This window comes from Neophocaena asiaeorientalis, unplaced genomic scaffold (assembly GCF_003031525.2).
Source record: "Neophocaena asiaeorientalis asiaeorientalis breed wild unplaced genomic scaffold, Neophocaena_asiaeorientalis_V1.1 scaffold515, whole genome shotgun sequence".
NCBI classification, from domain to species: domain Eukaryota; kingdom Metazoa; phylum Chordata; class Mammalia; order Artiodactyla; family Phocoenidae; genus Neophocaena; species Neophocaena asiaeorientalis.
Window position 1 is genome coordinate 937,964 of NW_020175829.1, and position 14,082 is coordinate 952,045.

The 14,082-nt window shown below is 36.8% G+C and overlaps 1 protein-coding gene across 1 annotated transcript in view; it reads left to right on the top strand.

Moving 5' to 3' along the window:
• Positions 1-14,082, top strand: part of ARHGEF28 (Rho guanine nucleotide exchange factor 28) — a 123,697-nt gene that overhangs the window by 19,967 nt on the left and 89,648 nt on the right. Inside the window, exons 3-6 of the mRNA XM_024732790.1 lie at positions 2,316-2,596; positions 7,049-7,256; positions 9,731-9,842; positions 13,475-13,517. Of these exons, the coding sequence (XP_024588558.1) occupies positions 2,316-2,596; positions 7,049-7,256; positions 9,731-9,842; positions 13,475-13,517 (644 nt within the window). The remainder of the gene's footprint in view (positions 1-2,315; positions 2,597-7,048; positions 7,257-9,730; positions 9,843-13,474; positions 13,518-14,082) is intronic.

The following is a 14,082-nucleotide window of genomic DNA, read 5'->3' on the forward strand; positions in this document are numbered from 1 at the left end:
GAACCTCAGTGAATACTACAGCACTTCCATTTACTTCAAGTAGCTAAAATTATACTTGACTGGACATTATGTGGGGGCAAACTGTGTCTTTATATGTTCTAAAATACATTAAGAGTGCATAACTTCCCAAACCAAAGATGAAGTTAGGATACAATTTCTGTTTGGAAATACTTTGAGTGAGAGAAATATTGCTTTAATAATGTGAATCATACATTTAAAGAGAATACGAACAGCCTGATTGATAAACTGAAATGAGGAAGAGGATTGCTGAATTTGTGCCATGAAAACAAAACTCAAAATCTGGATACAAATCACAAAGTTCACTATATCGGTGTAGTATAGTTACATCATTTCTTTTACTGTTCCTGTGTCCATTTGAATAGCAAGGACAAAATGACGAGTCCAAAATCTGCATATCAAAAATAATTTTTAGCAATATCTGGAAAGAATTTTATCTAATTTTCTTCATCTCCGTCAACCTAGCACAGAAGCCTGAAAAGATTGCTAGCTTGTTTATGATGTTTCCCATAAATTTTCAAGGTTATCAGCCTATCTAATGAGGAAACTCACATAACAAAAACTACTTTGAAAATTACTCTGTCAGGTAAACTACTTTGAAAAAACATTAATTTGGACATCATTTCAAGCCTGCATAATTCAGTACAAAGAATCCCTGTATATTCTTTATCAAAAAAATCTCCAAATTTTACCATATTTTACTCTATTATTCTAAGTATGTGTTGTGTGTGTGTACATGCAAATGCTTATGATATGTATATAAATAGTAAACATTTGGGAGTAAATTGAAAATATGGTGCCCCGTTACCCCTCAATCTTTCATGGTGTATTTTCCTAAAAGCATGGATATTCTCTTATTAAGCACATATGGTTACCAAAATCAGGACATCATCATTGACACAGTACTGTTAGCTATCTACAGACCTTATTCAATTTTAGTCAATTGTCCCAATAATGTTCCTTGTAGCAAAAGAAAATTCAATAACATATCTTGCATTTAGTTGTTGTGTCTCTTTAGTCTCCTTTAAGCTGGGACAGTTCCTTAGTCTTTGTCTTTTGTGACATTGATAATTTTGAAGAATACAGACCAGGTTATTGTTTGTTTTCTTATTTTGTTTTTTGCTATACTGTCCTTTAATTTTGGTTTGACTTATATTTCCTTATGATTAGATTCAGGTTATGTGTGATTGGCAGGAATATTACAGAGGTGATGTCATGTTCTTCTCAGTGCATTGTATCAGGAGGCACATGACAATAATTTGTCCCATTACTGGGGATATCTTTGATCTACCAAATTTCTTTTCAGTAAAATGACTACTTTTTTAAAAAAATTATTGTGTATCTTGTGAGGAGTTAGTTTGAGTCTTTGTACATATCCAGTTACTGATTTGACTCTCACTCACTAGCATTCCTTGATTGTTTTTGCCTTAGTAAATTATTATTATGATGGTGGTTGATTTAGGGCCCTACATTTCCCCCTTTGCTTCTTTTCCCCTTCACTGTCTTATTTCTAAATGGTGTTACTCTCTTCGTTTTTACTGTCTTCTCCCCCAGAAGTGATGCCTTTTGATGACCACCACCTCAGATCACCAGTACTTTTAAGCCCCTTCCTTAGAGCAAGCGCTTTGATCAACCGGGACTTTTTTTTTTCACACGGTCCAGAGGAAGCTGTACTTTCTCTTCCTGGTGATGATTTTAGATCAGTCTTAGGCCCTCCACTAGCTCCCTGCTTTCCCTACCATGCAGATTTTTCCAGGCTGCCCTTACTCTATGCAAAGGCTTACGGCAAGTATATGACAGGTTTCTTGCTGAGATTTGATGTTTATTATTTATAGGTAATTTAAAGTTTGGGGCATTGTCTGTCTTCTAGTTATGCTAAATCCATATGTCTTATGTAGCTTTATTTGGTTTTCTTTTGGTTTGGGAGACTCAGATTTATGTGACCACCACTAACTTAGTTACCCAGATTCCTATAAACTATTTTATAAGCTAAAATGCCTACTCTTTAGTTTTTCTCTCAGGTATTTAAAACATTTCCCCTCTTTTGAGTCAGTGGTTCGTAAAATGCTAAAAGCATAGTCAGTTTCTGGTTTTGTAATAAAGTTTATAAAATGCTCAGTCTTCTTCCTTTTGTGAATTATGGGATAGCAACCATGTGAACAAAAATATATCATGTAAGAATTCTCTGCTTACATAAAGCAAAACAAGAACAAACAAAAAAGGATAAAAGTTGGAAGGTTTTTAAATTATGAAAACTTTATTCTTTGCTCAGCAAATATTTTTCTTTCAACTACCAGGTTGGTGATTTGGATATTAACTATATTAATATAGAGGGAATCACTGAAAACACTTGCCTTGAATCCATGGGTTCTACTCTGGGGCCTCAGAGCAGCAAGCCCATCCTTCCTACTGAAACCAGCGCTGGCACGTACCCACCAAACGAGAACACAGAAGTCACATCACACACCGAAGCCCAACCGTCTTTGATGTCACCATCTAGTTCATATGCTTCCAGTTTGAATCTTTCTTTTGGTCTTCATGGATTTGAAAAGGAACAAAGTCATCTAAAGAAAAGAAGGTAAGGTACTACATTCTAGAGGGAAAATATAGAAAATCAAAGAACCTTGTAGCAGGACTTAGAAAATTCTATTTTCTTATTGTTATTGTCCCCACCATTTTTATTTCTACATCAAAATTTTCCCCCTTTTAGGTTCTTATATTCCTCGCCTTGAAAGTAAGATACATAAGAAAAGTGACAAAAATATAATAGAGGAAAACCATGAGATACCATTTAATGCTTACTAGATAAGCAAAAATTTTAAAGTGCAACACCATATTTTGGTGGAAATGCATACAATAGAAACTCCTGTGTACAGTTCATAGGAGTGAAAATTGTATAATAACTTTGGAAAACACTTTGGCATTTCCTTATAAAGTTGGATACGCATGTATGTTATGACCCAGCAGTTTTACTTCTGTGTCCTAAGAGACATATGTAAGACTATTTATTGCAGTAGGAAATAGCCCAAATGGTGGGGAATGAAAAAAAGGAGCCACAAAATACTTCAGTTAGATTTCACTTTTATAAAGTGCAAAGGCAAACAATCTGTTACTATAGGGCATGTATAATGTGCTTAAGCAATAAGGAAATCACAAATGAGAATGAAGAGGATAAAAATCCCCCAATTTAAGATAGTTGTTACATTGAGTAAGCAATGTAGAGAATGAGAAGGAATAAAACAATGGTGTGGCCAGTGTTCGTTTCACGTTGAGTGGGCTCATGGGTGTTTGTTTTATTTTTATGCTCTGTAACTTATAGTTACCTTACACTGTTTCTTGTATGTGTAAAAATGTCACTAAAACAATAGTTTTATTGTATAGGATATGACTGTACATATTTATATATATATGTGTGTGTGTGTATGTGTGTGTGTGACCCTGTACCTTTGTATTCACGTCTTATCTATTCGTACTGTTGTCTGTTTTCTTTAGGGAATAGGCCCATTTTTACTGATTTCATTTTATCCTTCTCTCTACTTTCCTTAGGAAATAGCTTGTTTTCTCCTCATGCCTTAGACCTCTGATTATATGTCTAGTTTTACACATAAAATTATGAATCAAAATGAAAATAGAATGCACACACATATGTGTGTATATAAATATTTATCTGAATGAATATTCTACAGAGGCTTAATCAGAAAGGAGTGAAAGGGAGGGGAAGCAGCAGTCACTGGGTGCCAATCACTGGGCTCCATTTTGCACTGATATACAATAACTTGAGGTTATAAAACTTTAACAGTACCAAGAGTACCAAGAGTAATGTCTGGTGCATAAATAATAAAAGATTTTCTCTAGATTTTTATTGTGTGAATTATGGTTTTAAAGATACTTGCATGGTCATGGCTGCAAATTGAACTGATGGGACATTTTGGGCTCTCCACAAATCTGCTTGGGACAAGAGGCTGACGGTCAAGGCAAGATTCTCCAGAGCTCTGCAGAGACAGATTGAACCATGTGATTAATGCATTCTGGCAGGATCTTTAAGATCTGTTGAGTTTGTGACCCAGATCTCAAGAGGTGAATAAGCTCTTTATAGGAGCTTCTCTAGCGAAAAGGAGGAAAAGCCACAGATGGGCTCTCTGTACTGCATATGCAAATATTCACAGGATATCTAAATTGTATCTTCTGATCATGGTCTTCTCTGGGACATTTAAACATCCCACTGCTGCAGATGGATTTGAATATAAGAAAAACTGTCCAGTTTGCGTAAAGGAAATTTGAAGCCTCTGTAAAAATATCATAGCTCAGGTGTGGGGGGAGGGAATAAGGAGAGGATGATGATGTCTTATGAGAAAATGGTCCCTTCTGAATTTACCTCCTGTACATTCCATCTCCTCTGAAAAATAAAGGAGTGAGGAGAAAGGACTTGAGTTCCCCAGAAAGCTCCATCTTGGCCCTGGCATGGCCGTGGGACCCTCCCTTCAGTGGGTGTCATGGTGGAAGACAAGGAACAATTGATAACGAACCCAAAGTGAAATGCACCCAATTCATTAATAAGTGAATTTATTCCCAGAGGCTGGGAACTTCTCATGAAGGAGAAATTTTGGGGCTCACAATAAAAACTGAGGGGAGAATAAGCAATGCAACATTTATTTTTAAAAATTATGTAACAAAAATTTGGTGATAAAAGACGTGTGTTTGTTTTAAAACTTACATTTTTTAAACCTTTTTTGTCTTACAAAGAATTCTTGAAAGAAAAAAAGAATCTCTTTTTCGTTTTAAAAAGAAATCCTTGTAATACCATGAACCTTCCCCTCACACACACACATAAAATTTAAACAAATGTTACATTCCACATGTTATTTTATATATTCTGCTTTTTTCTATTCTATACTATTTGAAAAGAAAATGCTGGTCACAACCTATTGAATCTATTTCGTATCCCACTAATGGGGTTTTGAAAAATGGTTATAAAATGAGAAACCTAGAGGTAATCCTGAAGAATATTATTATTCTAAATAATATTATTTGATACCAAATATCTTAGTTTAATAGCTTAACAAAGGAAAATAGTAGCCCAGTTTGAATGAATAGAAAAAGGAATGTTTTAAAGTATACTATAAAGAATAAAATAAAATACTTCTAGGGTGTATTCATAGTGATGGAGAAATGCTGTATATAACTGGAAAGGCTCGTGTTAAAACACGATATTCTCGTAGGCAGCCAACCATTTGAACTAATTTTCATTAGTATGGCGATCAGAAGTTGAAAGACAAATGCAGAGGCACAAGACATCAGCAAATCTCCCCTCCACTCCCACCCCGGGTCTCTTTCTGATCATCACTGAACTAAGGAACCTACATAGCACCTTAAAATATTTGTAGTTACATTACTGTAATAGTCAACGCATCAGCATTTACCAGAAAGGTTTTCTTAACTAAGCTTTAGTTTTTTTTTTTTTTTATGAGAAATAACTTTATGCTCTCCACCATCTTTAGGAGTTGAATTAAAGTGTGAAGTCCACCTCCAATTTGTCCTCTCCTCCTCAAGGTCAAGGTGGAGGCCCTCAATGAGTTCTCCAAGGAGAAAACCCCACGTTGGAAATCCTCAGTGGTGACGATCATGGCCTTTACTGCTGGGTTTGCTGGTGCCCAGGAGGGACCCTGAAATAGCTCAAGGATTAGAGATGAGTCTGAGTATTTGGATTAGAGACATATATGGTAGGATCTCTGTTCCAAATGCCATATAATTTATTAAGTTGAGATTCAGTGGCCATTAAATAGCCTATGGTTTTTTAAGGAAAATAACCAAATTTGAAGTCTGTTTCTGGTTCTTTGTGTTTCAAAATCAAGATGGTTTATTGTGTTGTTATTAAAATTTTAACTCCAGAATTGTAACAACCAAAGAAAAAATACATTTAAAAATGCACTGTGCATTAACATGCCTGTGGAAGCCCTCGGCCTCAAAGTTTGAGTGGTTTAAAATGTAGATGGATGGAAGGAGCCAGGAATGTGCAAGGTCAAATTCTTGCCTTTTAATTTTATGGTTATCAAAGTTAAATGAGGAAAGAAAAGCAGTAGATAAGCAGAATCACCACCTGTTTCTGACATGTAAGTTTCATGGGAATCATTTTTTTAAATCTCTAAAAATGATAATTGAATGTGACATATTTGGAACCTCGCTTGACTCGTGCCTGACCCATTTCTTGACACCAACTCTGGGATGAGATCTTTGCACGTCTCTCCTTGTTTTCTTACGTGTGCCTCCACCCCCCTGTGTTGTCCAGGGGTGAAAGAGGGAATGCCACATGGTATTTTTCACATGCAAATTGCCCAAGGGTAGCTATTTGGGGCTTGTAATAATTATATTTACAAAGCAAAAATCGTGAGGATAGTACTAACTTGAACCAGCTTTTGTTTCTTAGAGCACTTGAAGTGGCCTTTGCTAGGTTGAAATGTTCATTTGGGGAAACATAAAATCTTGTTTAAAAAGAGGCTATTTGGGGGGAGAAAAAAATAATAAAAATCACTTAAGCATGAATTTTGTTAGATATTAAACGGGTGCCCATTGCAGCTGACGCCAATGAGAAAATCTGAATTCAGAGAAATAGAAACCCATGGCTCGGGACTTCCCCAGTGGCACAGTGGTTAAGAATCCGCCTGCCAGTGCAGGGGACACAGGTTTGAGTCCTGGTCCGGGAGGATCTCACATGCCATGGAGCAACTAAGTCTGTGCGCCACAACTACTGAGCCTGCGCTCTAGAGCCCGTGAGCTACAACTACTGAGCCTGCATGCCACAACTACTGAAGCCAGCACGCCTAGAGCCTGTGCTCCACAACAAGAGAAGCCACTGCAGTGAGAAGTCCGTGCACCACAAGGAAGAGTAGCCCCCGCTCGCTGCAACTAGAGAAAGCCCACAGCAGCAACAAAGACCCAACGCAGCCCAAAAAAAAATAAATAAATAAAAAGAAACCCATGGCTCTGTCTTACTTGGTGATTTAGTTGTTTGTTTACTTTGTGCTCCATCCAGTTCCAGCCTTGATGCCCTGGATGCTGACAGTGAAGGAGAGGGGCATTCCGAGCGGTCGCGCATTTGCTACACTCCAGTGTCTCAGAGTTCCTCGAGAACTGGCATTCCTAGTGGGGATGAATTGGACTCTTTTGAGACCAACACTGAACCAGATTTTAATATCTCCAGGACTGAATCACTTTCTTTATCAAGTAGCCTGCAGCTGAAGGTATTCTTATTGGTATTAATTTGGTTTATCGTAAGCCTGAAAAATATGTTGTCTAAATCCACCCATCTCTGAAAGACAAATTATGTTATGGTCACATGTGTAAACTTTTTTTTTTTGAAGACCCGTGAGCTGCCTGAGCTTGCCTTTTTACTCTCTCCCACTCTAATGTGTATAGTCCTTACTTACAATGGCTGATTTGTTTTCACGAATCACCACCAATACAGATAATCTTTCACATACTTGGAAAATTTTACCATTTTATACTGTGATTTCTGCCATCACCCCTTAAGCAATGGGAGAAAAGCTGGTAGTATGAAGTGAGTTTAAGTGGTCAAACTTGTTTTGCACACATAAAATTTTAGTTGGCACTGGTGTTAAGGTAAATAATATTGCTAAGGCAGAGGTGACATTTGTTGAGCGTTCCTGGCTGCAAGGACTCATCTGGAACACCAGATGTCTCCTTTGTCAGTTTTTCCATAGGAGACAGCTTTTCTGTCATTGGCATTTTTGCATTGGAATTTCATTTTGTTGTGGTTTTTAAAAAGACTAAACTCTTCCAGTCTTGCAGAGAAAGCCCTTTTCTGTTTGGACCTATGTTTTCTTTTTGATTTCTGTTGTCCACTTGTTTTCTTTTTCAATCGAGTTTACTACTATAAAACAATGTGTGCTGTGCCCAAACGTCTCATACCACAAACATATGGTGGTTATGGTAATGCTTTATTTTTGTAGTGTTCTCTACAATATACAAAACATGCTTTTATAGAAAATGTTTAATTTTCTCATAACTCACCTAGGATATAAGGGAGTACTTTTATTTTAATTTTTGATCAGTTGAAGTTCTGGAGAGATTAGATGTCCACATTGCCCAAGCTTGGTGATAGAGTCAGAACTCAAATCTAGGCCTTCTGACCCCGGATCCTGAATCCTCTTCCCTCAGCTCTGAGTCCTGTGGAGCTGTCATAATCTTCTGAACCTAAAGGTCATGTGATATTTCTGGATAATAAGAAATAGGTATGGTTGTTAATGTAGCTACTTCTCAGATTTGCATTTTGAATGGAACTGTGAAAAATTCATCATTACTTGGAATGAAAAGTAATTCTTTGTGAAACAGTTCCATGCTGTTCACTTTTAAGAAGAATCTGTCCTATAAAATATGTCTTGCCTTGCCTCTGTAATTACCCTGTGTAACTTTTTGCCAAAGAATTCTGGATAATTTTCAAAGTCCTGTTATGAAAAATGATTACCATGCATGACTTAAAGGCAGAGGGTGGTACTTGGCTAGGGCCCTTTGTGGCCAACTCACTGTTAGGGTTATAGGACAACTCGGGTTGGCCTTTCTGACATCCAGGCCCACTGGGTCTTTCCCAATAAGTGAGTCAGGGAGCCATGGCTTAAGACCTTTTGAAGCAAGATCTGGCTTCTGTTTCCAACTTTCCTCCAGGCTCTTCAACTAAACCGTAAGCCTAGGGCAACCATGTGCGTTCACTTAGGGAGAAAAAGAGAGCAGTGCTTGTGAGAAGGACAGTTGCTGATGGCTTAAGTTTAGTAGCACATTTTGCACCACTTTCTTTCACCTGTAACCTTAAGTGGTATCTTAAAAATGGATGGGGGTGGGCATCAATCCTAAGGCCACTAGGCCTCTGTTGGATGGGATTTGGGTGCCGTAAATGGCTTTAGTGGCATTCTATTGTGTATTCATTTAAATTTTCTAGAACATGTAAGAAAAACATTTTTTTAAATTATCTATCCAGCTTGCATTTTTCATGTATGTTGCCAATATAATAATAGAAATAATAGGTAATTGGGAAAACAGGAAAAAAATAGAAGGTCATTTAAAAGAAATAAAGTTGAACATATATAAATAAGTGATAATTCAAGCAAAATCCCAGGAAGTGCTGGATGGAAGGTCTGTTGAAAGATGAGCACAGACTAGAAGGATTTGTATAATGACCTGATGCATTCTTTCCTGGAGGCTGCAGCTAACATTACAAACTTGAATAGCCATTAGGAACTTTTAAAAACTTGTCATTTTAGGTGACTGTTCCTCTACCTTCTAATAATTATGTATAGAGATCTCAGTTAATATGGAATTTTGCTTAAATGCTACAGTTTAAAGTAACAAAAGTAAGTGACAACTCAGGCTAAAAAAAAAGTCAAACTCGTTGAATACGCAGAGAAAGTCATGTGACTTGATTTTTCACTTTTAACCAACATGGTTGGAATGTCATGATTGTATCCTAAAGTATATAGGAAATATAGAAACTATTCCCAAAAGCTCAAGTTTACTAAAGCATTAGAAAGACAATAACATTTTTAAAGTTGTGAGAGGCAAACAGAAACAAATCATTAATAAGATTACCTCAGAAATGTTCAAGTTGAATCCTTTTTTTAAAGGTTCTGATTTTGATGATGAACACTCATACTTTCAAGTCTTCCGTAGAATTGTTTTTAAACTTCGTTATGATTTCTTTTAGGAATCATTGTTTTCTGGAGTCCGCTCACGTTCTTATTCCTGCTCATCACCCAAAATTTCTTTAGGAAAAACTCGATTGATCCGTGACTTTACGGTGTGCAGTTCAGCTGAAGGTAAGCATTAGTTACCATTTGGCTGTGAAAGCATTCTTTTCTAGAGTGGATTTTCAGTTAGTAAAAGTGCGTAGTATGTAAGAGCAGCAGGCTAGTATTTTCAATTTCATTTTCACTATTGATTTTTTCTAAGCTTAGCAAAATCCTTTTCTCATTGGATATCAGACAAGGTATAAATTTGATTTTGATGAAATCACAGATGTGTACACACCTCTCTGTTGCCTTATTTTTTTTGAATAAAATGTTTTCCTCAAGGACAGTGTAAACTATGATTTCTGCTAGGCTCTTTATTGTGAGGGCTTTAGAGAATTTTATTTAAGGAAGTTATAAAAGTTACTTTTGTCCTACATGTAAATTGCTGAAATAATCCAATTCCTCACAGTTGCAAAAGCATTGCAAAATGGATTGTCTTCATTTCTTTATTTAACAAGGGACTTTAGAAAGTTAAAATAACAGAACATACTTGAAACACAAGTAAATATATCTCAAACATTTTTTTGTGGCCTATGTAAGCAATCAGAAATACAACTTTTATACAATAAAATTTTAATTGAAATGTAGTATACCTACAGAAAGGGGTGCATGTTATAAGCATGTAGCTTGATGAATTTTCAAAAGTGAATTGAGATCAATAAATAGAACAATTGTGGCAACTCAGAGCTGCCCTTGTAGCCCTTCTTAGCCGCTACCCCAATTTTCAACTTAATTCTGGAACGTAATTATTTAACACTTTCTGTGTACCATTTGTTATGTAATAATTACATTTAAAGCTGTATTTGGAAGTATTAATGTCAATCTGTAATACATAGCATTATAACAAATTTTTTGTCAATGTATTAGATAATGCCTTTTTTTGTCTGTTATCCTTAAGAGCCTTAGAAGACTCAGAAAGTGAGAGATGTGCTTAAGTATTCTCAATTTCCCAGCATAGAATATTTAAAATAGGATTTATTTTACTCCTTCTTTTCCTTTCCCTTTTTCTTATTCTTGCTTTGTTACATTGCCATTCTTTTGCATCCTTATGCCATGTGGAACAACAGTGAAAGCATCATCTTTGTGCTTGGACCTGCCATCCTAAAGCAATGTCCAATGTATGGAGATGTTCAATCAATATTTGTTGAATGAATGTAGCAGACAAAATACATAAAATACAGAATAAGTGCTACAAGGCATTTTTTTTTTTCCTTTTCCTTTCTGGGATGTCTTTTTGGAGAAAGAGAAAACAGGACTGATAATAAATGTCAGTTTTGATTTTTAGAATGGGAAGATGGAGAGAAAGGACCAAGAGAAAGAAAGGAGACAACTACCTTGAGGGGACAGGAGTAGAAGAGGATTGAATTTGCCCTGGATGTTTTTTCAATACCATAAGTCTTTCTAGGATCTCCAGGTCTCCCTAACCTTAGTTTAGGTTGGGATTCCTTTTAATGACAGCTTTGACACCTTTTCACTGATAGTCTTAGAGATGGTGAATTAACTTTGTACTGTAACTATTTGGAAAACATTTCTAAGTCTTTGTGCAGTGTGCAAAATGGTGCCTTTGCCTTTATATCTGTAGTATCTCTGATTATTAAATTCCGACAGTTCTGATGTTTGAAATCTCAGATGACTGAGAGAAAAATGGATAGTTTATAAGGGGAAAGAGCCCTGATTTATGAATTCTTTAATGAATAAGGGAGGGTATTTTTGCTTTACATGCATTCCTTAAATCTTCGCGTTTGAATTAGAAAGAATAAAAAGCTGAAATCAATTCCTTTGTTTTTTCTGTGAATAAAAGCTTGTCTTTAGACAGTATGTTTAAAAATAGGGCTATTGGATGAAGTTTGACACTCTCCAGGAGGTATTACAAACAGGCAATTTAGGTTGAGGCTACACACTAAATGTACAAAAATTCCAATGGATATTCCTCTATGGTAGCAAACATTTGGATTGGTATCATTTAGGTCAGTCAAAATCATAGGACTGTGAAGAATAAATTAGCTCTTAAGGAAGAAAAAATAATTTTAACTGTGTGTGTGTGTGATCAAAGCACAGGTGTGAAAGTTTGACTACTTCAAAGATGTATTCTAATGTTTCATTGTTTAATCTGCTTAATCAGAGGTAAATTGACATTTGTGTTGTTATAAATCCTCTCTCAATGAGTTTTGAATAGTTCTAAAATTTTTTTTCTATTTGAACAGAGTCCAAGTCTTCCTTCCTCAGTGGAAAATGCCCGTAAATGAGCTATTGATGTAATACAGATATACAGAGACAGGATAGTCTTTCAGTCCTTTTTTACTTATTTGTGATGTCCTCTCTTTCTTGTCACTTTCAGAGGGTTACTTACGATCATTTATCATGCTTTTGTTGTTGTTTTTGAGGGGACCAAGAGTACAATGGTGGCAACTTTATTATTTAATGCTTTTTATATATAAAACAAAATCCAATCCTATATTTCCCTTGGGTACATCATGGATTTAGATAGAAAGGAATATTCTCCATGTTAAAATGATAATTACAGCATCACCAAGATGGACAAAAGTGCTCTACACTTAAAAATTTGAGGAGTGAAGTGAATGTACTTTTGAAAATTATTGTACACTGATGGATGGAATCCTGTTAGACTTTGTCCAGTTGTCTGAGTCTGATTCTGTTACTTTATTAGCTTGCTTATTTGGGATATATGGCTTATTCTCCTGACACCTCAGTCTGTATACAAAAAGGATAATGATTTCTGCCCATGACTTAATCTGAAGAATATTTGATGGCAATAAAATAAAAGTCTTCGAATTCTTCAGAGTAGGTTTTCTGTTACCTACAAGATAGTCTTGGGTTCAACGTTGATATTTCCACATTTCAGGAGATATGTATTCATTAGTTTTCCCCTGTATATATCTGGCCTATCTCCCTTTGCAACCTAGTTTTGCCTCTTCACTCTTCCGGATTGTAACGGTAAAGGATTTGTCCCTGCTCTGTAGATGGTGTGCTCCACAGTGGCCGTTCCCTCCTTCAGTCTCTCTCACTGTCTAAATCAGTGTCTCTGCTCCATCCCTGTAGTAAGTACTCCGGTTTGGGAAACAAGATGGCGCTACGCTGCTTGCATGAGCCCGCCCCTTCTACCCAGCCACCCCAGTCCAATGCAGGAGGGGCTCTCCCTTTCTCATGAGCCACAAAGCACATCTCCGAACTGGCTGCTCTGTAAAGGCATTACAGCTCCATTAAAATGGGCTCTTCCTTAGGCTGGCCTTCAAGACTTTTCTTTTAAGCTTTGCTAAAAAGCCGCTAAGATATTTATTGATTCTGTACGTTGGGGAATTAGTGTTACGAATAAGGGATGACGCTCTGGTGAGAAATATCCAGAAACATAGAACTGATTTTCTGCGTTTCTGAAAATGTTTGCTGCCCCTTGCTGAGGCTAACTTAGTTCACAAAATCATTAAATGTTTCCCTGTGTTGGCCTCCTCCCCGTTCTCTCCAAATTAGGGAAGGTGATAAAAATATCCAGAGCAATGCCCAAATAAAATGACTTTTTTCATTATTTTCTAACTGGTGGTACGTGTAACGATAATGTACGGTTGAGTGTGTGTGCTTCAGACTAACACACGACTGCTCGTTTGTCTGCCTTCGTTTTCATTTTATTGTTCTGTGTCTCGTAGAGCAAAGAGCTTACAGCTTACCGGAGCCTCCAAGAGAAAAAAGGTATTTTAACCCTTCCAAATTTCCTGAGGGACTGCTCGATCCGTCTTTGGAAATGTGTGCCCATCATTTTTGATACCTGTTCAATAGTTTGTGAGACGTTTCTGCCTAATGAGTCTGCCTGAATCCTTTGTACCCTTTGTGATCTGTATGGGTGTAGGTTTGCCAGCTGTTCCTTTCAGTCCCCAGATGAACAGGCCTCAGGACCGGGGACAGAGTAGTCTGGGGTTATTTTCAAAGCCAAACACTTCCAATGTACAGCAGCACGTGGAGCAGTGTGAGACCACCTGCTTTAGAAAGGTATCAGGTTCTCACTAGGTCTGTCCACTACGACAGAAGACTTACTGTGGTAACAGACCCCCGGGGTCAGTTTTAGAAAGTGCCTAAACATCTCTGCTGTCTGTCGTTGTAGAGTATCGCTTAGAAGTGTTAAGTGTGAAACAAAGAATAAATGATGCAGAAAGTGCTTTGAGCATTATGAGTTCTCTGATTAATATGAAGATTTGAAAGCTGTATGCCTAAGCTGCTCTTTTCCCTAGAAGGTAAAACTGTCCTTAGAGTAAAACTT